This window comes from Eriocheir sinensis, chromosome 2, assembly GCF_024679095.1.
Source record: "Eriocheir sinensis breed Jianghai 21 chromosome 2, ASM2467909v1, whole genome shotgun sequence".
NCBI classification, from domain to species: Eukaryota; Metazoa; Arthropoda; class Malacostraca; order Decapoda; family Varunidae; genus Eriocheir; species Eriocheir sinensis.
This window is the reverse complement of record NC_066510.1, coordinates 19,391,698-19,417,694: the sequence shown is the minus strand read 5'-3', so window position 1 is coordinate 19,417,694 and position 25,997 is coordinate 19,391,698. Positions and strand designations below refer to the sequence as shown.

General features: G+C 40.6%; 2 protein-coding genes across 8 annotated transcripts in view; both read left to right on the top strand.

Annotated features, from left to right (window-relative positions):
* Positions 1 to 25,997, top strand: part of LOC127000937 (uncharacterized) — a 27,828-nt gene that overhangs the window by 1,034 nt on the left and 797 nt on the right. The window contains exons 1-9 of one of the 7 annotated variants that reach the window (XM_050865124.1): positions 1,182 to 1,324; positions 4,123 to 4,236; positions 7,984 to 8,149; positions 8,436 to 8,656; positions 10,581 to 10,818; positions 15,299 to 15,410; positions 19,426 to 19,545; positions 21,217 to 21,361; positions 22,853 to 22,987. In XM_050865124.1, coding sequence (XP_050721081.1) covers positions 4,127 to 4,236; positions 7,984 to 8,149; positions 8,436 to 8,656; positions 10,581 to 10,818; positions 15,299 to 15,410; positions 19,426 to 19,493 — 915 coding nt within the window. In that variant the 5' untranslated portion in view covers positions 1,182 to 1,324; positions 4,123 to 4,126 and the 3' untranslated portion in view covers positions 19,494 to 19,545; positions 21,217 to 21,361; positions 22,853 to 22,987. Of the gene's footprint in view, positions 1 to 1,181; positions 1,471 to 4,122; positions 4,237 to 7,983; positions 8,150 to 8,435; positions 8,657 to 10,580; positions 10,819 to 12,510; positions 12,607 to 15,298; positions 17,364 to 18,955; positions 19,328 to 19,425; positions 19,546 to 21,216; positions 21,362 to 22,852; positions 22,988 to 25,997 lie in introns of those variants that run through there. The other 6 variants (XM_050865117.1, XM_050865129.1, XM_050865137.1 and 3 more) reach the window with 6 other exon arrangements.
* The window catches only part of LOC127000916 (uncharacterized), a 20,639-nt gene continuing 20,012 nt past the window's right edge, over positions 25,371 to 25,997 (top strand). Inside the window, exon 1 of the mRNA XM_050865063.1 lies at positions 25,371 to 25,487. The gene's annotated coding sequence lies outside the window, so the exon portion shown is untranslated. The remainder of the gene's footprint in view (positions 25,488 to 25,997) is intronic.

Sequence of the window (25,997 nt, the reverse complement as noted above, 5' to 3'; positions counted from 1 at the left end):
CCTTTGTGAGTTCTCAAATCCAATATGTTTGCCTTAATATTGTATCCATGTTTCATTATAGTATCCTGAATTTTCTCTCCAATCCTTCTTGACAGCTTCTTAGCGCTCTCAAGAAATTCCTCGATCGTGAGGTGCTAATGAAGAGCAATAAGATGATATACTGACAGGATCAATGAGACATATGCATGTTTCTTTGGGCATGCTTAATTGATACAGGCCGGGATTATATACACCCTTCTCTTTGGTCCACAACTCTGTCTCCAATGTCCAGTTCATTGTGCTGGAAAGTGACAAGGCAAGAACGCAGCTGTGCCTTAACTTCCGTGTTAGAAAAGGAGCCACCCTATACACTACCTCCTCACACGCTCTCGTTGAATCCCAGAGTGCAATCCACCAGTCCCATTACCAACTCTTCCCCTCTCCACCAGTCCCATTACCTATCCTTCCCCTATCCACCAGTCCCATTACCAACCCTTCCCCTATCCACCAGTCCCATTACCAATCCTTCCCCTATCCACCAGTCCCATTACCAACCCTTCCCCTATCCACCAGTCCCACTACCAATCCTTCCCCTATCCACCAGTCCCATTACCAACCCTTCCCCTATCCACCAGTCCCACTACTCCTTCCCCTCTCCACCAGTCCCATTACCAATTTTTCCCCTATCCACCAGAAGAAGAGCTATCAAGACATCTCTTTAAATTGGGTCGTTGCCAGATAGTGAGGTCAGATTCAGAGTAGTAAAGTGTTAATTAACACGACTTTCTCTTTGAAAAGTTACTGTAGCTGAAGGAAGCTGCACATTACCTAGCCCTAATCCGACAGGTACTATATACGCGGGCATGTAGCAAAGAGTGAATCAAGGAGGAGAGACTTTCGGGATCAGAGGGGAAGACACGTACCCCGGCCATTTCCCAACGGTGGAAGTTTTACCGTATAACTTGTTCATATGTGATGCGGATGTGACTTGTTTAAAAGTTACTTCATCAAACAACGCTACTGAAGAATGGAAGACAAATATGGAAATTAAAGCGAGGGAGCCTCATTTGAAGATTGCCCATAAGAAGAACAAGCCTATACTAAGACTGCTACTAACGAATTTATCTCTCGACCATTCCCACTCCTACTCTTATCTTTGCGGAAGTAGTGATTATCGAGTATATTTATTTTTCATTTATTTATATTCGTGCCTCCGATCAGTTGCCTCCTCTGCTGGCCACAAGGGGAGGAAGAAGAGGAGGTGGCTGTCACAACACGCGTTCATACGGACAGACACACGGACCGATCTTTTCTTCATTGGTGGTTCTAATCAGCCTAGTACGGGGTAATAAGCCGGTCAGTTCCTCGTGATAAGTGACTATAATAATGCTTTTCTCGTCTTCCAGCAAGCATACATGGGCTGACCTCAGGCTGGGAAGTGTACATCGACAGCAGACTACGAGCACTGGATCCAATTTTTTCTTCTTCAAGGTTTTACTTACAGCATCATTTGTTATTTTGTTGTTTGTTGGTTGAATGGTATAGAAAACATCCAGGTACTTCTTCACTATATATTATAATCACAGAAGAAATTTTCTGTTTCTGGTGTAATGTGTTTTTGGCATAATCTGTATTCATCCATTTCTTTATCTGTTTCTTATGTTCATTCGCCTTTGGTTTACTCATCTGGTTGGCCACCTCTTGTTTCAACAGCCATTTTTCACTACAATTCATTTTCCTAACATACTAGCCACACATGACCTGCTAGAGCAAATTTGCAGTCTGTCCTCTCATGAAAAGATCCGTTATCCACCAGAATATAATTTTTCTGATGTAGACTGAGTTATTCACACCGCCCATGCAGCCTAACCCATTTTCTCAAGAATATTAACCTGTCACTGCTAATATAGTAGCCTATTGCTTTCATTAGTAAAGTTTTTGGTAAAATTCCAGAAGTCCACCCACCAGGCAGCCATCCGTCAGTGACAACAAACCAATGATCCAGCGCAAAGCGTGTCATAATTATCATAATCATTTAGATTTAACCAAACTAAAAACAAACCTAAATTAACCTGCCCTGACCTAACTTAACTAAATCTAACCTAATCATACCTGACACGCCTATGTGGTCAAGTGGTTAGTGCACTTAGCTATGAACCCATAGGGCCTAGGTTCGTATCCCGGCCTTGGCAGTCGGTATGCAGCTCACCCAGCTGTTCATCCTCCCTTTCAGGCTGGTCTATAAATGGGTACCTGGGGAAGGTAATTTGTGGTAACTCGGACGTCATACTGTCCCTGTGTCCCAGGATAATGGGTACTTCCCACTATAGGCTTAAGGGGGCCGGCCATTTTTTACCTTTTTTTTATTTATTCAATGGATTTAGTCCAAAACACCCAATCTATCACCTTTCCCATTTTTTACCAATGACAATTTTTAGAAAATTTGACGTTTTGAAAAGGCTATTTCTGCTATAGTAATTACTCTACTTGGGAACAATTACTATAGTACAAAAAACATGTTTAGGACAATGAAAGTATAGCGAGATATTGTATCAATAATTCAGTCACTTCATATACAAGAAAAAACTCAATATAGTTTGATTTTTACAAGTCTAGGCATGGTTTTGGTGTTGGTTTCATCGAAATCAGTTGAAAAATGGTGGAGAAATTGAAATTCAAATGTTCATAACTTACATTTTGAGATACAGTCAGGTAAAGTTTTGAATGTGTAATATTCAAACATAGCAAAGTGATATTATGGCATTTATCCTTTCATTTATTTGTAATGACATATAAAAAGACATGTCTTAATGTTCAGTCATTAGTTTCTCAAAGGGCATACGCAGCTGAGGATTTTTTTTCTCAGTTTTTCATTTTTGACCGATTTTCATCATTTTCAACCAGCCGGCCCCCTCAAGGGCCAATGCGACAGATGAGCACCATGGCCACATGCAGCTATATCATTTGCTCCCAACTTTACATTTTCCAAACCTGACCCTTGCTCCGCTGCCAAAATGCGATAAACAGAAATAAATCCCTTGAAATATCCCCCCAGACCTTACATATTTCAAGAAATTCATATCTCACAAATGAGCAATTTGTGATAGCAGTAACTGATCATTGCTTGAAATAATAGTAACCAACTGATATGAAACAAGGAGCAGGCAAGGAGTCAAAGTAGCAAGTGGTTGGGAAGTCTATTTAGAGATGGATGTGCTGCTTTTTAAGTTTATTCAAGAAACTGAATGGCTTAGGTGTGGGTTTTACAATGTTCTGCTTAACCTCCAGTAACCCCATAACCACAGGATGTAGAGGTTATGATTTTATACATGGTGTTTTAAATGACTCCTTATTTTGGACTTTAGGGGGCTTCGTTGTGCAGTGGTTAGCACACTCGGCTCACAACCGAGAGAGCCCGGGTTCGATTCCTGGGCAGAGTGGAAAAATTTGGGCGGCTTTTCCGATACCCTACACCCCTGTCCACCCAGCAGTGAATGGGTACCAGGTATTAATCGGGGGTTGTGTCCCGTCTCCTAGGATCTGTTCCCTTCTCCTATAATTCTTCCCCCTTCTGTCCCTCTTCGGCATATGACCACAGATGTTGCGCCAACTAAACAAAACTTTCCAACTTTATTTTGGACTTATATTTTTTAGGCTCCATGGTTGTCTCATATGATGGCATATATGGTATTTAGCTTCCTACCTTAAATTGAATTCAAAGAATAACCAACCCTCATATTATTTGGTCAGGGTTGGGTGATTTGGAAGATGGTCATAACTGTGAAACTACTAATTTTCTGGAAAAGAATGAAGGTTAGATTTTACAAAACAAGACCTTTACATTGCATTGATAAGTTTCTTAAATTTATTATTATAGTTTCATCCCCAAGAACAAGACAATTGGATTTCTGAAATTGGGTGAAATTATCATTCAAAAGAAATATATAATAAAGTGATTTCAATATCTAATCTGAGGCAAATTGATGTAGCTTGTTGATGACTCACTTTTGTGTGTGTATAGTTAATTAATGTTGTACTAAATGTTTCAATAGTGAAAAGGAAAACTATAACTATATTCTTTTATATATTTTTTGTTTACGTTATTTTGATGATTATGAATAACATTAATTTAATCTTCCACAGAACAATGGATATCCTTGAAACAGAGCTCAAGGAATTACAGCAGTGTGTGCCTCGTGTGATAGCTGACAGCATAGTGGAGGCCTGTGTTCCTGCTATGGTCCGTGTGAAAATTGAGTATGTTCTTATGTTATAATCATGTCCAATGTCTGTATGTACACTGCTTCAAAGTCTTCATTTTTTTTTTTTTTTTTCTTTTTTTTGCCAGAATAGACATTTTTCTGTAGGCTATATGTACTTGCAAATCTCTGTTAAGAAAGGTGTATCATGAAAAAAAATCTGTGGACTTCACTTCTGTTCTAATGGGAATTCACATCTTTGAATAACACTAATTTTGAAGTGTCATGTTATGACAACTCCATTAGGCTAGGTAAAAATGATATTACTTTATGATATACCCATTTCATTCATTCATTCATTTCATCGATGCCTGCTCCTAGGAGCTCCCACCAGGGGATGGCCACGGCAGAAGAGCTTCCAACTTTCTCTATCCAGACACTCCCTCCTTGCCTGCTCAAAGTTTCTCAAAGATCTTTCCCCCCTCTCCCTAACGTACTCTTGCACCCTATCCCTCCATTTCACTGGAGGTCATCCTCTAGCATTCCCTCCCTCTATCTCACTCACATACACCCTTCTGGTCATCTTACTCTCCTCCATTCGCTCCATGTGGTCAAACCACTTTAAAGTCTGTTGCTTCACTTCTTCCACCACTCCACACTTCTTCCCTTCACCCGTGACACATTCCAAAATGCTCGTACACACTTTCATTACTCATTCCATCCATTCTACTCACACCACAAGCACTGTTCAAATAACTCATTTCCACTGCTTGCACTATAGACCTCTGAGTTTCATTCCAGGCCCATGTTTCACTTACATATGTGAGGGTTGGTACTATTATTGTATTTCTCAAATCCCTCTTTACCTCCATGCTCACACTTCTGCCATTCATGATTCGTCCCAAAGACCCTACCACCCTTCTTCCTTGCAATGCCCTTTCTCTTATCTCTCCCTTCATACCACCATGCTTACACATAACTGGTCCAAGGTACTTAAACTCATTGACCTCCATTTCTTCACCATTCAAAATTATTTTGCATTCTTTTTCACATTCAATTCCCACTCTTATGGGCATACAAAATCTACAACCTCACTTCTGCTTCACTCACAAACCATCACTTTACTTTTGTTTACATTTACTTTCAGCTTTCTCCTATTACAGACACTATCAAAAACACTGACCAAATTTTGAAGGTCACTTTCATTTTCTGCAATGAGCACCGTGTCATCAGCAAACAGTATTGAATTCAGTACCCACTTCCTTCCCTCATCGAACAGTCTTACTCCAACTTCTCCAACTTTGCCCTTAATTTCTCTAATAACACCATCCATATAAATATTGAATAACCATGGTGACATGATGCACCCTTGTCTTAATTAAGCCAACTTTTATCTCAAAATGTTCACTTGTTTCTCCAGTAATTTTGACACATGCAGATGCATCCTCATAGAAAGACTATTGCACTAAGCAGTTTTCCTCCCACACCATAAATCTTTAAAACATCCTACAATGCAATCCAATCAACTCTGTCATGAGCTTTTTCCAAATCCATGAAGGCAGCGTATAGTTTCTTTCCTTTTGCTATTATTTTTTCTACTACCATCCTGAAGACAAATATCTGATCCACACATCCCCTTCCCTTCCTGAAGCCTCCTTGTTCTTCACTGATTTTCTCTTCTGTAAGTCTTTGCACCCTCTCTATTATGACTTTTCCATATACCTTTCCGGGTATACTCAGGAGACTTATACCTCTATAGCTCCCACATTCCCCTCTCCTGCCCTTCCCCTTGTAAAGTGGGACAATGACGGCTTTCGTCAAGTCTGCTGTCGCCCCCCCCATGCTACTTCACATATCTTGACCATCCATTTAATGACTACATTTCCTCCATACTTCAACATTTCTGCTGTGATTCCATCAATTCCTGTTGCCTTTCCATTTTTTAATCTTTTTATTGCCTGATTTACTTCTTCATATGTTATACTTCTTTCTTTATATACTCCTCCTCTACCTCTACTCAAAACTGCTGCTGTTACAGCTGCTGGATGTCCATCCTCAAAATTCATTAAGTTTTTGAAATATTCTCTCCATCTCTCTTTCACAGCTTCCCCGTCTTTCAACATCTTTCCATTCTCATCCATAACTTCATTTATTTTACTTGAGGAGATATTTTCTGCATTTCTTTCGTTTTTTACTTCTTTCCGATATGATTTCCTGTTCCCTTTATATTTTTTTTCCAAAGTCTTCATCAACTCTCTTCTTACTTTCTTTTATTGCTTGTTTTAATTTCATTTTGCATTCTCTATATTTCTTTTTCCTTTCCCTTTTTACTTGTTCAGCCACATTTTTTTCTTGAGTTTTCTTAAAAAGTTCCCTTTTCTCATTTACTATCCTCCTTATCTCTTCTGTCCACCATGAATTTCCTTTTCTTTTTTCCATCTCTCACCACTTTCATCCCTAACACTTTTTTTGTTGAAGTTACCATTATTTCTTTAAATGTTCCAAAAACTTTTACACTTTTACACTTTCCCATTTTTCACTTAAGGCCTCTGTCATTTCACAGTTATACTCATCTTTTATTTCTTTTTCCTGTAACTTTTCTATCTTCAGTATTTCCTTTTTTACTTCACCTTTCTTTTCAAACACCCACTTTTCTTTCAGCTTTAACTTTGCCAGCACTGCAAGATCATCAGATCCATCGAACATTCCTCTTACTATCTTCGCGTCACAAATTTCTTTTCTAAGCCTTTCATCTACTGCCACATAATCAATCAATCCTTTTTGCTCATTATCTTCTCCTCTCCTCCATGTGTATCGGTGGATATTCTTGTGCTGAAAGAAGATGTTCGCTAGGAACATTCCCCTCTCAGCACAGACATCCACCAGGCACTCTCCATTTTCATTCTTCCCAGGTATCCCCCATTTTCCCACCACATCCATCACATATTCATCACCCATTTTAGCATTCATATCTCCCATCATAATAAGTTTCCTTTCTTTCTCAAAACTCTTCAAACATGCATTCACTTCCTCCCAAAAAGCTTCCCTCTTCCCTCAGTCCTTTTTTACTTTTCACATTTACTGGTGCATAAATATACACCCATGCATATTTTTCTAAACCTACTTTTCCTTTCACCCACACAATTCTTGATCTCTTCCAACCATAATCAGTCACACTCTTTCAGACATCACAATAGCACATCCTTCCTTACTCCTGCCTCTATACTTCTCATCTATCCCCGTCCATACAACCCTCCCAGGTACACCCTCCCACGTACCCTCTCTACCATCACTCACACCAGTTCCTCGAATATGTGTTTCACTCACTCCCAACACATCCACTCTACCATTTACAAAATTTTCAATCATCACTCTCCTCTTTTCCTCACCACCTAAACCATTCACATTAATAGACACGAGTCTCATATATTCCTTTCTCTTCTGCCGCCCTCTGGCCATCGCTCCTGTCTCTAAAAACTCGATAAAAGTATTAGAGGCCACCAATGGGTGGCCAGTCCAATGTAGTGTTTTGGAGACTTGCTCCTTGTCAAGGCTAAAAGGATTAAAACAAAGCAGCTGATGGTCACTGCCCCCCTCCCTGTTGGTTCTAACCCGCAGGGTATAGTAACGGTGCGCACCACGTGAAGGTGAGGATGGGGTAGGCTACCTTCCCAGTCAGAGGGTAGCTGTATTGCTCCTTTCCCAACACCCTAAACAAGGGAGATACCCATTTCATTCCTAGATACTCCATAACAACAGTTCTATTAACTGTCTCAGCAATAATCTTGATAATCTTTCTTGGCAGGAAGACAAAATACAAGACCATCACAGCATGTTTCCAGTTTGATGATGAATACCCTAAAACACGAACCCTCATAGAGCTGAAGAGTCGATACATTTCTTCAAAGCTACTTGATGGCTTGACAAGACTAAGTGAAGAGGTGGCTGACAAACACCTAGGAAAACCACAGGTGAGATATTTTCCAAATAAATCATGTTTCAAGTGATTTCCCAAAGTTCATTAATATGCACTCTTAGCAAGGGATATTTAGGAAAAATCCTTTTAATTTCTTTCACAACTCTAAAAAAAAGTTATGGTAACAAATTGTAGGGTATAAATATAATGCCTGGCTACCTTTTTGATTGTAAGAAAATTTATAAGTATTTGGACAAGAAATATGTTATTAGAAAGTATTATGGATTTGAGGCACATATAATGTGTTGAAAGAGAACTAATTTCAGTTTAATTCTTTGGAGGTCCTGCACATCTTGAGATTTGTCCGAAACTTCATTGATGAGAATCCACTATGCTGTTGTTCAGAGGAAATTTCCAACATAAAGAAAAAATTGATAGAGGGATCAGATGAGCTTAAACTTCGCCAGAAGACCTCCTCTGTCATTCTGAAAGTTAAGCAGGGCCAGTACTACTTGAAATACAACCTGATTATACAAGAAAACTATCCAGATCAACAAATAAAGTAAGTTGTTTTCTGGTGTACTAAGTAGTGTCAGCAACTTGTGACTAGGTCAACAAACCATAAATACTACGGTATATTGAGACTTGCATCATCTCCTTATGACGCTCTCATTACAAACACTGGTACTTTGCTTACATCCTGTTTTGTCTATTTTCTGGTTATACCATCGTGTTCATGAGATTCTTTACAGAACGAAATGATTTGAATCAGCATTGACTCAATATGTGCTGCATGTATCAGTTATATGTAAATATGGTGTAAACATTTCAGACCTGTTCTTTCACATATACTTGTCTTATTTCTTTACTTTTTGTTTTACCCAGTTGTGACAAGCATCTTTAGAATATACAATCACTGCTGTGATTAATGGTGTTTAGTAAATTTGTCGATCTTGTATAAGATATGAGCTAAGGTAAGAAATACACCAAAAGCAAAAGTGAGTGACTGTCACCTATACGAGGGCAGAGAGAGAGGAAGCCAGCCAATCAGGTCAAGAGCCGAGATAGGAGGTCAGCCAGTCAGGTGTGGTGTTGCAAATGCAGCTTTGGGGCCAGAGGAACACTTCATTAGAACAGAATATAGGCATGCTAACCACTGCTCCACAGAGGCATGATACAAAGTTGATAGATGCAAATAAATTTGTTAAGAATTTCAAAAGCTATGGAAAGACAAAAAATGCAAAGTTATATCTCATAGGGTTAGAGTGGTCACTTTTCTTATGCACAGGTAAGGATACTGATAGGTGACTACGAATCTTCAGGCCTGGGTTTGAATCCTGGCTTATTCAGTCGGCATGCAGCCTACCCAGTTGTTCATCCTTTCAGGATGGTTGGTCAATGGTTACCTGGGGAAACCTGGGGAAGGTAGACTGTGGTAACCCGGATGTTACACAGGCCCTGTATCAGGTAAAGGGTTCTCTCCTACCGTAGGCTCAAAGGGGCAGAGATGCACCACTGCCACGTGCAGCTATAGTGTATGTTCCCAACTTTACCTTTATATTTCCAGCAGAAAGGAAATACAAATGTTGAAAGGCAGAGGGAAAAGAGTTTGAACAGGCAGCATATCAGTGTGGAAACATTTTTTAAGGACAAAAGGAGGAACCTTACATAAGCTGATTTTAGGCCAAAAAGGGCATGGAGAACTTCACTATTAAAAATCTCAATATCAGGCATAGCAAAGTCGGCAGGATAAAAATGCCATGTATGGTCCGAAGTGGAATTATCAGAGAAAGTTTGAGCGTAAAAATAGATATGACAGCTGTAGTGCCAACTAAAAGTTCTTGATATGTTTGCTTTATGTTGAGAATAGTAAACACTTTTAATAAGACATTAAAAGTTATGGCTGATGCAGGTTTCCCTCGTATTAGTAAAAAATCAAACCCTAGCTAGTATGTGAAATAATTATTTTTTCTAATGCTTAATATATGTAGTTGCCATATGACCCCGAATGTGCAGTGCCTTGGAAGAAATTTCTCAGTTAATCAGTCATCTGTGGAGTGGTCGAGTGGCTGAAGTGTGGTGCGCTGAGATGGTTTGGACACATGATGAGAATGGGGGAAGAATGAATTTGTGAAGAGAGTGTTTGAGGGAGGGGGTGTCAAGGAAAGACCACCTGTGAAGTGGATCAATAGGGTGAGCGAGTATTGGAGCGAGAGCGTTGGAAGTAGCAGGATTGAGTGTGCTGAGAGGGAGTGCCAGAACAGGGAAAGATGGAGACACTTTTGCTGTAGTCACTTCCTGGAGGGAAGTTCTCATGAGGGAGCAGGGCATCAGAGATATAGATAGATAGATCAGTCAGTTAGTATTAGGATGTTTATATGATTAGAAAAATATCACCTTGTCAGTCCTCTTTGTACCCAGTATTTATTATTTAAAGGCTTGATACTATATTACTGGTTTCTAAAGCACTATTTACCTCTATGCAGAATAGAGGAAAAGGAATGCAACTACCCACCAGTATTCCGGCGATGGTTTTCTGCACAGTCCTTGGAAATTGCTCGGAAGTGTGTTGAGCCACCTGCTAAAAAGAAGCCAAAGGACCCGCCTTTTGTGCTGAAACCATCTATGGAGCCTGTGGTGTCCTTTCTGATAGAGGAGGCACACAGATATGTTGAAATGAAGTGTAAAGTCTGTGGCAAGAAGGCCTTCCCAGAAGATCCAAAGGTAAGCACAAGACAAATACTACATGTCCTAATTTTTGAACTTCCATACCCAGAACATTCAGGGCCAATGTTTTGAGGAAGGTTAATGCTAAAGATTTGTACCCATGTAGTACAGGTTGAGAATCCTTTATCCGAAATTTCAAAATCCAAAAACCTTCAAAATATGAAAGTTTTTATAATGCTGACATGATGCTTTTTTTTTTTTCCCCCCCACCTCACGGGTGGGGACATGGGCTATATGGAGGTTGTCAGGGTGAAGCACATACGCCCCTCCGAGGAGGGACCACAGGCCCATGTCGGGTGACAGCTCATGAAGGGGAGGGAAGGATGCCGATAGACCAACTCTATTGGCTGACGTCAGCCAAGTCAACCAAGTCAGCCTTTCGATGAGAACTGACGTGTCTGCACAAGTCGAAGACATGAGCGTGTTTTGTTCCCTTTGTTCACTGCAAGACGAGAGTGCTCAAAGCAGAAAACAATGGGAATAGTCTCAGTTAGGGTTACCACTGAGCTAAAAAAAATAAGGAATGAAATATCCCATTCTCCAATACAAAATTAATCCATATTTTAAGGAATGGTTGGCAACCCTAAAATTTCTCTAGTCTGCCATGACTGACAGCCTCTGCCCGCTGCTGGTGAAGGCAGGAGGAAGGGGGGAAGGATGTCATGATGCCTATTTTACAAGTATTTCAGGACAACCCTTGACAAACATAATTTTATGAACTGGTTTTGTGGACAATTTTAACCCGTAAAGCGTCGGCAAATATGACGCCTTGTGATTTCGCCAGTGCCAGCCACATCTTGGATTTTTTTTCTTGGCGAAACCAGTTTTAAATGATGTGAATGGAATGGAAATGACCATCGTTGTGCCCAGAACTGACTGGAAGTGGTATTATGGCGCACAAGATATTCTGTGCTAAAGTTAGCGGCTTAGCGAAACCTTATGTACATAATTTTTTTGCTTCCTCTTTTTTTCACACTTTGAGTAATGAGTTAGGGACATGCATAACATCGTTACTGTGTTGAGAGGAAAATAACATGTCATATTTTTGCTTCAAGAAATTATAGTCATGAAAAAAGCTCTTTCCCGTGATATTGGTTTGCGTAATTGTTTTTTTTTCCTTTTCTGCAGCTGTCTGGATGGAGTATGTGTGTGTGTGTGTGTGTGTGTGAGAGAGAGAGAGAGAGAGAGTGTGTTTGTGTCAAAAAATCAAATCGATGGCAACCACCAGATACGATTCGTGTAAGCGTTGCCTTTCAGAGTGCAAATATTTTTTAATAATATGTATTTGTTTTCCATACGACAAAACGAAAGGCATATCATAATTCATATCGTACAAGGTTTCACTACCACAACATAACACGCACCAAAATGGGGAGAGTAAGTAATGGAAATTAGAGTGTGTTCATATCAGCAGGGTCGAAGCGCCATAAGGCAGTTATCACAAAAACTGTGGAGCAGAAACCGCTACAAAATTGAAAACTAATAAAAGGAACAAAAAAAAACTATCCATGTTAGCAGGGTCAAAGAGGCAGGCAGCTTATACGGTGCGTGTAATGTATGAGAGCAGTATATAGAGACGTTTTGAGGACGTAATTTATCAGGAAAAAGATGGGAGGAGGGCGACGTATCTCCTACATCTCTGACGCTTTACAGGTTAAAATACTGAACTTTATTTGCTTAACCATTCAGATGGTCAAACACGGAACAAATGGCGTACGTAAAGTGATGGGCGGCGGAAATACGTAATGCAGCACAGGACGGGACGTGGCGGTCCACTATACGCTGGTTGGTCCACTATACGCTGGTTGGTGTTGAAAGAAATACCTCCTCACAGAAATATGTCACTCTGCTTTTCAGTACGCATGCACACTGGGGGAATACACAGCAGGAAAAACATTAATTTGCCTGGTTTAGTTCTAGTTTATCCACTTGTGATCTTTGTGAGGGGTGAGTGAAATATAGAAACAGTAAGCAAGTTGAACCTCTCTGCAAGCTATGTATTTTGTGACCGGTGGTGGGTGGCTGCGGGTGCACAACAGGCAATTGAAAAGTCAATCTTTTAGTGATTTCCAGAGAAAAATACTGTCTCCATAATAAACAGCATCATATTTTGTCCAGAAATAAACAGTCAGCATCTCAAAATTAGTAGGCTACCCTCTCATGAATAATACTCTATTTCAGTTTTCATTTTATTTAGATTAAAAAAAAAATCCAAAATCCGAAAAAATCAGAAATCCACAACACAACAGGAATTTTGGATAAGGGTTTCTCAACCTGTATAGACACATTTAACTTGCACCAATCTCTAGACCACAATATTCTAAGCATTTTGTACCCCACGCATGATCACTCGTATTTAGTTGTATTAATAAACAAACCAATTTTGGTTTATATAACTATTAATCAAAAAGTTTCAAGCAACAAAAATTGTATTTCCAATAGGTTAGGTTAAATTTAAGGAACTTTCAAACACATGATATCCAGACACCTATGGCACAAATTAACAAAGAAAGCCTTTTCTGTGTTATATAGAAAGTCTTATTTAGTAAGGAAGAATAGATGATTTTTCTGAGTCAAGATGTATGGTAACTTTATATGGTTTTGTTTGGTAAGGTTAAGTTTAGGGTATCTTCAAACACATAATAGGCGACAGTTTATGGCGCAAAATAACAAAGAATGACCTCACTCATTCAGTAAGGAAGCATATATGATTTTTCCAAGTCAATAAGTTTGATAACTTTTTGTGATTTTGTTAGGTTAGGTTAAGTTTGGGGTATCTTCAAACACATGATAGCTAACAACTTATGGCATAAATCAACAAAGAATAACCTCACTTTGTTGTACAGAAAGTCTCATTAGTAAGGAAGAGTATATGAATTTTCTGAGTCAAGACCTATAGTAACTGGGGAGGTGGTGGCTGAGTGGTTAGCATGCCAGCGCCACGTCCGGGAGATCCAGGAGGGACGTAGGTTCGAATCCTGGCCGCCACATTGCTGGGATTATGTAGTCACCGTCGAGTGGCCTAAGACTACTCACATGCTGTCCTGAAGACCACCTATTAACCCGGACTCTAGATTACCTCTCCAAAGAGAGGCTCAGAGATGAGCTCCAGGGGAGCAGCATGAGCCAAATGAAAATGGTGCCACTATAAACACTTGCCTGCGCTACAATGGGCTGGGCCGACCATCAGGCCCCACCAGTGAAAAAGCCTAACGGCGCAACAGGCCGCGACATAAAAAAAGAAAACTGATTTTGTTAGGTTAGGTTAAGTTTAGGGTATCTTCAAACATATGATAGCCAGCACCTTATGGTATAAATCAACAAAGAATGACCTCACTTTGTTGAATAAAAAGTCTCATTAGTAAGGAAGCATTTATGAATTTTCTGAGTCACAACCTATAGTAATTGTTTGGGGTTTTGTAAGGTTAGGTTAGGTTAAGTTTAGGATATCTTCAGACACATACTAGCCAGCAATTTATGGTATAAATCAACAATGAATGACCTCACTTTGTTGTATAGAAAGTCTCATTAGTAAGGAAGCATATGAATTTCCTGAGTCAAGGCCTACAGTATCTATTTGGGGTTTTGTTAAGTTAGGTTAGGTTAAGTTTAGGGTATCTTCAAACACATGATAGCCAGCACCTTATGGTATAAATCAACAAAGAATGACTTCATTTTGTTGTATAGAAAGTTTCATTAGTAAGGAAGCATATATGAATTTTCTGGGATAAAATGTATTCAACATGCTGCTTCTGTAAAGGGAAGTGAAGGAGATGCTGCATCATTGACAAGTTCAGTTCCAGAAACTTCTCAGCTCTCTCCTCTTGGAAGAGTTTTAAAAAGTCAGGAAGAAAGAACTGTAGTAAAAGGATGGCTATCCCAAGGTTTTCTAGTGAATGTGATAAAGGAATCAAGGTACTCTTGCATTTATAAGATGGGCTGCAAAAGGATGATCTTAAGTACGTAGTAGTAAGGGAAGCAGCAGCATGGTAGACTTTGAGGAACAGAAGACAAAATCAGTTAAAGGAAAGGTGATTAGGTTAATTAAGTGAGTGATTTTTGGGTCTAGCTAGTTCGTAAAGGTTGTGTGAGTGGAGCCCCACACATTTGGGGTGCATATTCCACACAGTTTCAGACAAGCATATCATAAAATGTCAGCATGTGGAAGGGGGTGAACCATAAGAAATAAAACAAAGCACCCAACCTCAGGGAGTTAACTTAAATGCTTTTTAAGGAAATGTTTAGAGGTAGTTTTACATAATTTTAAATTTTGAAAAAAAATAAAAATTCAAGTGATATAACCCATTGTGTTAAATTGGATGTTAGTTGGGACAGCAGTATAAGCAGCAACTGCATCTGAATGTCAGACTTAATTTATAGGAGAAACAGATAATTTGTCTAACATATAGAACATGAACTGTTTAGGTTAGAAGATAATAATTTTTTAGGATGGTAATGAAAATGATTTTCATCCCAGGACAATGATCCAGATGAGTATGCTCCCATGAACGTAGAGCGTGTGTACTGCGGCCACATTTACCACCACAAGTGCCTTGATACCTACATCAAGACTCCACCATTCATGAAAGGTAAAACTTGTCACACCTGTGGCATGAAGATTTATCATGAAAAGTGGAAATTAACACCAGAAACAGTAGAGGCTCGATGGGCACATAAACAGGCTAAGCAGAGAGAATTAGATGAAGTAGTTGATTTTCTCAGCTAGTGTTTGCCACCCTCTTACAAGTAGCAATGGAAAGTAGGTAGCTTGGTAGGTTTATACTATGTGAATAACCAAAACTGTTGGCTTTTGGTTCTCATGGAAAAAAATACTCACCTGTGTCTTCTATTTTGTATAATATGGTAAATTATTTAGAAATGAATGTGGTTAATAATCCTCTTTTGTCAATAACTTCATGATATATAGCATCATTGTAATCATGTACATTGTATGATCTCTTGCATAACAGCTCATGGCAGAGAATAAGAATTCTACATCAGACAATCAGAGATGAAATTGGTATAGTGAAGTGTGTAATGTTAGCAGGCCCCATGTTTCCATAATATAGGAGATTGAGGAATGAGCATGTGAATCTTATCCTCTTGTAACTTCTTTCACTTAAGAAGACACTTTCAAAACAAGAATCTAGTGTTTACATTCAACATCTTGAGGGTCTGGTGTGTCTAGGCAGGCATGTATGGGGTTGACTATGATCCTGTATTGCTCATTAACCCCTTAACCCTGGGCATATTTTATGTTCACTCCTCTCCCCATCCTGGAATATGCAGTGATTTTTTTCCCCATTTAAAAAAATTGCCCCCCAAAAAACTTAACCTAGAGTAATGAAACAAACACTACTTCTGCAAGTACTAACCTTTGGGTCCCCAATGGTGGTGTCAGTGGACCAGTAGAAAGAGAATCAATATTTTTCAGAATTTTTATATTTGGTAATTTTTCAAAATATTTTTATTTTTGTATATATTTTCTTATTTTCAATGTCACAAAAGTTTTCCAAAATAATATTGTATTTGCCAGTATTATAGGTGTACTTTTTTCTTGAAAAGTGTGAAAAATTCAGCATGCATCTTGGACACTGAATGACCTAGGACTATAGTAAGTGTAAAGATCAGAAAAAATGTTTTTTTTTTGTTGAAGGGCTGTGACGATCTAACAAACCCAGTTTACCCTGGCAGTGTCCTCTGATGAGGAGGCAGCAGGCACTGTTATTGTTTTGTTGTTGGTTTTGGACTATGCGTGGGAATTGCCAACTCCAGGGTGTCATTTGTATCATCATTTGTATGGTTTGTCAAGTTTGTGTGGTTATAAACAAAAGGTTGTAGTAAAGCAGGTAATACATGCTGCATATTCCAGTGGTAGTGTGAGGTTTAACGACACTCCCTTTACAAGTCTTGGTCTTGGTAATCGGCTGTGTGATGCTAGTCATAGCAGACTCGCTGTGGTGGTCCCAACTTGTCTAGGTCATTTAGGCATTGGCTCTTGGGGGTATCCCCCCTCTCCACCACTCTGCCACATCAGTTCCAACACCCATCTCTTTTTCCCTTATGTTGGCTATTTACTACTCTCAAACTATAACACTTGAAAATGGGTTGCCTTTGACACTGGTAATTACAGTATATCTTATAATGAAAGGCTATGTAACATAGCTTTCATGAAGTTGTAACACTAAAATTCAGCCACTTTTCGATAACTTTTTCACGTATATTTTACAACACTTGATCACTGTCCGGCCTTTCCCTTATAATCTGAAACACACTCAGTTACTGTCTGATCTTTGTCTTATCTAGAGTGAAGGCAGTAAGTCATGTGACCCAAACTCAAGCCTTAAGACCACCACTACTTGTACAAAAATTGAGCAGAGGACTACAGTTGTCACTCGTGGTTGAGGGGTTAATGGTGTAGAGAGAGAGAGAGAGAGAGAGAGAGAGAGAGAGAGAGAGAGAGAGAGAGAGAGAGAGAGAGAGAGAGAGAGAGAGAGAGAGAGAGAGAGAGAGATAGAGAGAGAGAGAGAGAGAGAGAGAGAGAGAGAGAGAGAGAGAGAGAGAGAGAGAGAGAGAGAGAGAGAGAGAGAGAGAGAGAGAGAGAGAGAGAGAGACTGTGTGTGGCAGTTTTTCTTGCTCTAACTAATGATTTTTTTTTTTTTAATCTGCTTCTGTTTGATCCTGCTTAACACTAGAAAAGGTTGAAGGTGATGGTAATTATGATCCTGCTACTATTTTATTTTATTTATAAGGAATTCTATTTCCAAAATGTATTGGCTGTAACAGTAAAAAAAAAAATGCCATGACGAATAACTGTTAAGTAAATATTGAGGTCAAAGATTAGGGCCAAGTTCACCTGTAACAGAGGAATATGTATTCAGTGAAGCAGTGCAATATTTGTACTGCTTGACTGGTCCTCACTGTATGAAAGTACTTTAAAGCATTCTCTGCAAGCCGGCTAAATATATTTTTACTTAGCGAAAGTAGAATGTTTACATTTACAAGTAAGTAGATGTAATGAAACACTGCATCGTCTTTAGATGTGTCTTCAGAAGTACACTTAATAATATTAAGAGTATTTTATGTGACATGGAATTACTGATGAAAAAGGAGAAAATATTGAGAATATATTAATTATTGTCAAAAGTTTTTAAGCCTAGTTAGCTGATAATTTACTATGGCTCTCTTTAACTGTTTTTAATGAGAATAAAAGTCTTGAGACAATGGAAGAGTTTAAGTGTCAATGTAGGTGTCATAATTCAAAAGATATTGATAGAGGTTAGGTTAGGTGGTCTGCACATCCTCTCCGTTTTTGTAATGTATCGTTGTTTAATGTTTTCCAGCACGCTGACTGGATGGGCTATACAAGAGCCCTGCAGTAATGTATCCATTTCATCTTCATAGGCATTCATCTTTATACACACTCACTCTAAGATTGATCCCTGCTCAGAGGGAGCATGGACCTTTGTCTTTTGACTGCCCATTACATTCTTGCCTTATCTGAGAAGTGAGGGACTCACTATTTTGATTGAGGGAAAGCCTACACAAGTCATTCAAGAGTGTTGTCTGTTAAGCTTAGGAGTGAATAATTATGGCTAGCACTCAGAAGGGAATTACTAATTGGTAGTGAAATTGTAATTTATCAAAAAGATTTATCTGAGAAATCCAAAGCCCAGGAAACTGAGGGTTTACTGTACTTATTCATATTGTCTCTTTGATCTCATAATTAGGGACCCACTTTAGAGGGACTATAACAATATATAGATAATATTTATGAGAAAACATTTGCAGCCCTCTATGTGAAGTCAATTAATCAAAATTACAAATTACTGTTTCTTGCAGTGTGGTATCTTGACTAACACAGCAATGCCTATTCTACATTTTATTATTCCTGATAAGGTTCACATCCTCTGTAGTACTCTGCATATTCTCCAGAGTGCTTAGTTCCACTGCTCTCATCTTTGATCTTTCCTGCTCCTGCCACACAGGTGTTTCATACAACACCGCCATTAAACATGAAACACTTGGGTGACAGGTGCTGAAAAGGTCAAAGGTGAGGGTACTGGAAAGAAAGATCCTGCATAATGATAGAAATTTAAAAAGGCAGAATGTAATAAATATTTTGACCTTGCAGCCAGATGTGGAGTTACAAGCTTCCTCCTTTCTCTGCAGTGGAAGAGAAAGCAATTTTTTCTTAATAATCATAGCAGGGCTAAACATAAGGCAAGAATACATTTTTCCATCATTGAACTTTGATGATTTTACTGTGTATAATGTATAATATATACCTATAGTAGTATAATTATAGACAAGTTTTTGATAATATGAGCTATGATTTTATTTTCTATGAAGATTTTTATTTTATTTGAAAAAGAAGACATTGTGTTGAATTTAATTTTTCTTTATTGTGGAGGATATTTTTTTGGGGTAGGCTTATCAATAAATTATTTTTCATATATGAAATAAATATTTATCAATGAAAATAATAGCCTGACAAAAAAAGTTCATTCATCTTTCATTTGAGTTTGTTAATGTGGCTTTGAGTTAGTAAGGTTTTAATAATGGTCCGTGATTGTTTACATTCAACATTAGTTACAACTCCAGCTTCAGGTCCATCCACTGCCAAGTGGGAGATTTCAGAGGAGTGGCAGGGAGCTGTCTCCACAGGCTGAGCCGCATCTAGCGACAAGAAAACACATCCAGCACATTACCTGAAGGAGTGAGGTTTGTAGAAAACTTATTTTGAAGGTAGTTTTATGCTAACAATTGTGTGAATGATTTATGTGTATACATACGGTGATGCGGTTATTTTTATCATAATTTAACCCTTTGTAGAGGCTATTTAAAAATCCAAAAGATATTACATGTTTAAAGTGTTTTATAAAATTATTCTTATAATATAAAAAAAAGTTTAGTTTTATCTGTTCGTTGTTTATTTTTAATGACGAATTTTCAAGCAAGTAGTAGCTACTTGTATGAGAAGTAAAAGGAATAGCAGACAAACTTTTATATTTGAAAGTTATGATGTGCTGCCCCGGCTAATGACAAAATGTTTGTTGTAGTCGAAAAATGAAGACATTCCTCGAAGTATACATGTGATGTGCTTAGTTTTAAACTTTCAACACTATATTTGCGGCACTCATGACTACGATTTGTCAAAGGTAGGCAGCGTACATTGTGAATTGCATCAACTACAATTCAAGGCCGACCTACTGTTCACTTACATGCTGGCCTGAAATTTAAAACGATGAAGGCGGGTCTGTTGCACGGGGCAGCTCACTAATGTTTGGGTAGAGGGGGGGGGGCCCTCTGAAATGACAGACGAAGGTAGTTCAAAGTGTAGTGCCATTTCTCTTGAAGCATAAAAAACTTGCTTTCAAACTGTTGAAGGATATTAAGCGAAGTATTGTGTTAGTACTTTACAAAGTCGTCAGTGATGCGAGAGACTGGGTTTTGAGGTTGCTTCTATTTTGTGGTTGGAAGTCGGAGGAAACGTCACAGGTCACAGGGGAGGCGGTGGCTGAATCGACAGAGTAACACCACCGCGTTCAGGAGGACGCGAGTTCAATCCCCGCCCGGTGCCACCAAGCTGGGATTTTTCAGCCGCCGCCGAGTGGCTTAAAACTACCCACATGCTGTCCAGAAGACCACCTATCAACCCGCGGCTCTAGATTCTAGGATTAAAGATGAGCTCCGGGAGGGCAGCATGAGCCAATGCAAGATGGCGCCACTATAAACACTCGCCTGCGCCAGAACGGGCTGGGCCGACCATCAGGACCCACCGGGAAGAAGCCTTGGGCCAATCATCAGGCCCCACCGGGAAAAAGCCTACCGGCGCTATAGGCCGCGACGTAAAAAAAAAGAAGAAAAAAAAAAGGTGTTTTATGGAGTTACTGGAGTAATGAGACGACCGGTTTTGCTAAAAAAAAAATTGCTATAAAACAAAAATAACCTAATTTTAAATGCGATCAGTGACATGGATAAGGTTCAAGGCAAGTAGTCTGGCAGCCCGTCCTTTCCCCGCGTTCTGGGAGGTCTTCCAGCGCGGCCCTGCGCTCCAGCAGCCGCGAGACGTGGCATGCGACCTTGGCTGGCATGCTGCAGGCTTCCAGCGCTGGGCAGGGAGTGTCAGTGTGAAGCAGCACGCTCGACGTCAAATTTGAAACACAATGTGAAAAAATAACATTGACAGTACATTCTGAAATTATATTGTGAATGAAAGGATCAACGAAAACATTACTTCATATTTGATACAACAGCAGTTAATCGAAGTTTCAGTCATTTTGGCTCATCTTTTAAGTAGATGCATAAGTAATACAGTGATTATGAGCTGTCTTGCGGCATAAAACATATAACAGGATGATTTAAAACAAATATACCGATGTGGGGGTTTAGTCGGTCCCAGAGTGGGCGGTCCCGGGCGGAGCACGGCAGCGCGGCAGTCAGACACCTGCCAGGCCAGCCAGTGTACCACAGACCTCAGTGCTAGCGGGATATCTACCGCCGGTTCTGTAACTCAGGCAGCACCATTCGTCTAAAGGTGGGCTTCATAACAGTTATTACCATGCATTATTTCTGTTTGCTTCTCTCAGTTATGTTCATAGACTTCAAAAATATACTTCGATCACACGTTTTAGCCGAGGAAACGAAGGACTTATGGGTCAAGATAGTTTTTCATGCTGTTTACTTACCAAACATTTTCAGCGATAATTAATACATCATTGATAAGGGAAATGGGGCAACTAGACCTGCCAAAAACTGACGAACACATTTTTTTTTCTTGAAGTAAGAGTGAAGAGAGAGAGAGAGAGAGAGAGAGAGAGAGAGAGAGAGAGAGAGAGCAGTCAGTCCTTGGAGTATGACATCCCTTCCTCACGGTTGTTTATCCCAGACCTGGTCAGTTAGTTCCGTCAGTGAACAATTACCTCAGACCAGCAACATACCTGCATCCCTCGGGCGCAAGGTTTCCGAGTCAAAACCGCACCCTAACGAAGTAGTCTGTTGTTCCTTCAAACTTAACAACTAAATCACATCAACAATGGTATGGATGGCCTACAAGAAGAAAAATATTAGTTGTGTTCTGCTTAAAAAACAGACTTTTACGTAAGCAATGTGTGTCTCTCTCTCTCTCTCTCTCTCTCTCTCTCTCTCTCTCTCTTAACTACCTGGCGCTCACAAGCAGGTGGTCGCCCTCAACGCGTCGCTTACGTGCAGAAGTTTTCCTCCTAGAATCGGGTCGAGTTTCTTTGAGATGGAAAATGCTGATCTGATCTACGTCATGAATCTTTCAATCGACCTCCATTTTACTCTTGTCGAGATGACTATGATAAAAGAGGTCCATTGTTCGATTGATCGGTTTGGCAAAGATATACTTTTAAACGATTTGGATCTATTGACGTGAAGGTGAAAATATACCTAGAACTTTGGAATAATTTTGTTGTATGTGTGTTATAATAGTAAAATTAACCTGTAACTAATTGCCCTCAGCCCCTTGCAAAAATTGGTCTCTTAATGATAAACTCGACAGCTGAAAATAATATTGACAATACATTAAACACAACTGACAAATCAACATCCTGCTGCTTTGCAAAGTTTACATTTACGTATATAAATGATGCCACTCAGCAACTTATTGGATTGGAAAGTATAGCTACAGCTGATTGGCTCGCATCTTAATTATTTCTTTGCAAAATGTAAGATACGTTAGCATAACTAAGTGTCAAATCTGTAAAGGTCAACAACCTTGTGGTTTGCAAACACACACTTACAGCTCGGCAGCGTGGCACCCACAGGCGGCGGTGTTGTCCCGCAGTGTGCATTTCCTTCTTTGGGCGAGGCACGCGTGCCTCTGAACGATAACACAGCCGTGGGGGGACGCTCTCTGAAGGCAGCCCTAAGACGTGCATCTCTCTCTCTCTCTCTCTCTCTCTCTCTCTCTCTCTCTCTTTGCCCTTCCGTGTGCACAAAAAAGTTTTTATCGTGAATTTTACACCTCCAAACTTGTGTAAATTATGTTTTTCTTGTTCAGCAGCGAGTCCTTGAAGAACAGATAAAATCAATTCCTGTCATCGCCCCTGCAATGGTGATCTGTCTGTCTGAGAAGAGAATCTGTCTGTCTGGCTCATCGAGGTCACAGGAAACTAGTTCCCCACATGCAGGGCTCATGGTAAATTAATTTTGTTAAGTTTAATTTGTAGAGCTTATCCCATTAGTATTGGATGCGAGGGGTGAGGAACGGACCGCTGGACTTTGTGGTGAGCAGTTATGGGGTTGAGGTGGCTGTCTTGTTCACACACACACACACACACACACACACTCTCTCTCTCTCTCTCTCTCTCTCTCTCTCTCTCTCTCTCTCTCTCTCTCTCTCGTGCCTTCGTTTTGTTTGTTTCTGTTTACTTGATGTGTGTGTGTGTGTGTGTGTGTGTGTGTGTGTGTGTGTGTTGTGTGTGTTTGTTCACCCGCGGGGCCACACGTTTGCATTGATGGGTGATGGTGGTTAGGATCTTATTGTCTTTGTTTTCATGAAGATAGAAATTTGAACTTTAAAAAAAAGAGGCGCCTTGGTGCAGACCCGACCTTGACAGAGGACACTCGGGAGGTGACGGGGACCTGCGGGAGGGAAGGCGGCGGCGGCAGAATACTGGGCTGTTCTTACGGCGAGACCAAGGAGGCCCTTCCCGTCTCCTAGGCCTCTAGCTTGAAGGGGATGCTGTAAGGGGAAGAGGAGACTGATGGGCATTTGGCTAGACCGGACTCAGATCATCAATCGCGATCTTCGTAGTCTGGTTCTGAGTTTTTTCTTTTTTAATTCCTCCATCTTTCATCCATCCACCCAGTTAAGGGGCTCTCACACATTCCTGGTCCCGGTCGCGATCGTCCCCGATGACTCCCGATAAGCCGATCGGGGCCTGACCGTAGGCAATAACCCCGGGACCGGCGGCTTACCGCCGGTAAGCCGGCGGTAGACCGGCGACCATATACGATTTTCGATTTCTCCGACCGGCGACTGCAGCAGGTCAGTATATACAGGTCATATATATATATATATATATATATATATATATATATATATATATATATATATATATATATATATATATATATATATATATATATATATTCTCTCTTTCTCCCATTCCTCTTCCTCCTTTATCTCATCTCCCTCTCTCTCTTCATCCCTCGCTCCTACCTGTTCCTCCTCGTCTTCCTCCTTCCTCCCTTGCTAATCCCCAGGTCAAACACAGGTGTTCACTCGCGGTCTACCGCCGGTCTGCCGCCGGTCTGCCGTAGGTGTCGGCGGCTGACCGCCGGTCAGAGGACCAGATTACACCATCACTAATGATTCGCGGGAGCGAAACAAAATCAACTTGTTCACAGAGGAGGAGGAGTTGGTTGAGTGGTACAAGGAGCAAGTGTTCTGAGTGGCTGGTTTATAAATTACTGGATGGCTGGATTATAGATGGCTGATGACTGAATTGTTGGATGGCTGAGTTAAAGATGACTGAATGACTGGTTAGCTGATTTATATAGATGGGTGAATGAATGGGTGTTGAGGTTGTAGCTGGTGGTAGGTGGCGTCAACAGGTGTCGGAGCTGACTCCAATGCGGAATCTACGAGGCAACACTGCAACACTTGCAGCAAAGAGGACCTGGACGGGCGTTTATATAACCTTCCAACTGGGTGTGGCAACGAAAGTGTTTGCTCGTCGATGTGCCGCAGGTCTGCCGCCGGTAGACCGGCGGTCTGTCGCCGGTAGGCCGGCGGTCGACCGCCGACTGACCTGCTGCAGTCGCCGGTCGGAGAAATCGAAAATCGTATATGGTCGCCGGTCTACCGCCGGTAAACCGCAGGCAGACCGGCGGCAAGCCGCCGTTCCGGGGATTATTGCCTATTTTGTCGGCGGTCAGACCCCGATCGGCTTATCGGGAGTCATCGGGGACGGTCGCGACCGGGACCGGGAGTGTGTGAGAGCCCCTTTAGAGAGAGAGAGAGAGAGAGAGAGAGAGAGAGAGAGAGAGAGAGAGAGAGAGAGAGAGAGAGATGCACTCAAAAGGCAATAAATCCGCAGGGTCGCCAAGCAGTTGTATATGCACTCTAGAAGCAATTCGTGTGTGTGTGTGTGTGTGTGTGATATTTTATTGTAATGATTGCAACCGTTTGTTCATGAATGCAGCCAGTCAGGGCCCGAGGGGGAAGCAGGTGGTCAAGATGCGAGTCGGTCACCAGTTCAGTGCGGTGTTGGGATTGTTACAAGGAGAGCAGCCTCGAAGAGTTGCCGCCTGAAGAGACCGCCAACAGATAATAATTTTTGCTTAATGGTTCCAGTGTAGTCGTAACGTGATATAGTTCTTGTTTATCTTTCTTAACTTCTCGTATGCTTGTATTTGTGTTCTTTTTGAGAGTATATGACCAATGTGAGCAGAAGCAGGTGAAATTTGAATAATATAAGCTCTCGTAGATGTGTGTTCGTTCTTGAGTGGTAACAAGGAGCTCCCTTATTATGCGCAGAACGTTTTAACCTTTAGGGAACAGATTAGACCAAGATCTAAAGACCTTGGGTGAGACGATCGTGTTAGTGTGTCTAGCATGTGTTTATCGTAAAGAAGGATCTCCGACGTGTGTGTGTGTGTGTGTGTGTGTGTGCTCGCCAACCACTACACATGTAAGTCAACACAGGCATTCATACGTAGACACACCCTTAGACACCTGTGTAATCACGACTGTTTAGTGGAAAATGTATCGTGTGTGTGTGTGTGTGTGTGTGTGTGTGTGTGTGTGTGGAGAGAGAGAGAGAGAGAGAGAGAGAGAGAGAGAGAGAGAGAGAGAGTAGTAGTCGTCAAGCTCCAATATTAAAGTAAATTTTGTAGCGATGAAGTTGACGTGCATGGCATTAATTTTGTGGCTATTAATAGTAGTACCGTAAGTGTGTGTTGCCAAAGTAAAGCGTTGAGAGTGTCGTGAAGGAAAATGTAATGTATTGGTTTGTTGATGACGGCAGCGGCTGTAATGATGTCTGAAGGTGTCATGTAGGGTATCATTGGCTTGTCAAATAGAGTAGAGTCACCCCATACAGGCTTCGAAGGCTTAGTCCATCTATTTAAAAACTCTCGCAGTTGTCTAGGTTTCCATGGGTGGTTTCATGACCCCGGCAGTAGTTTTGTAAGGCTTTTGC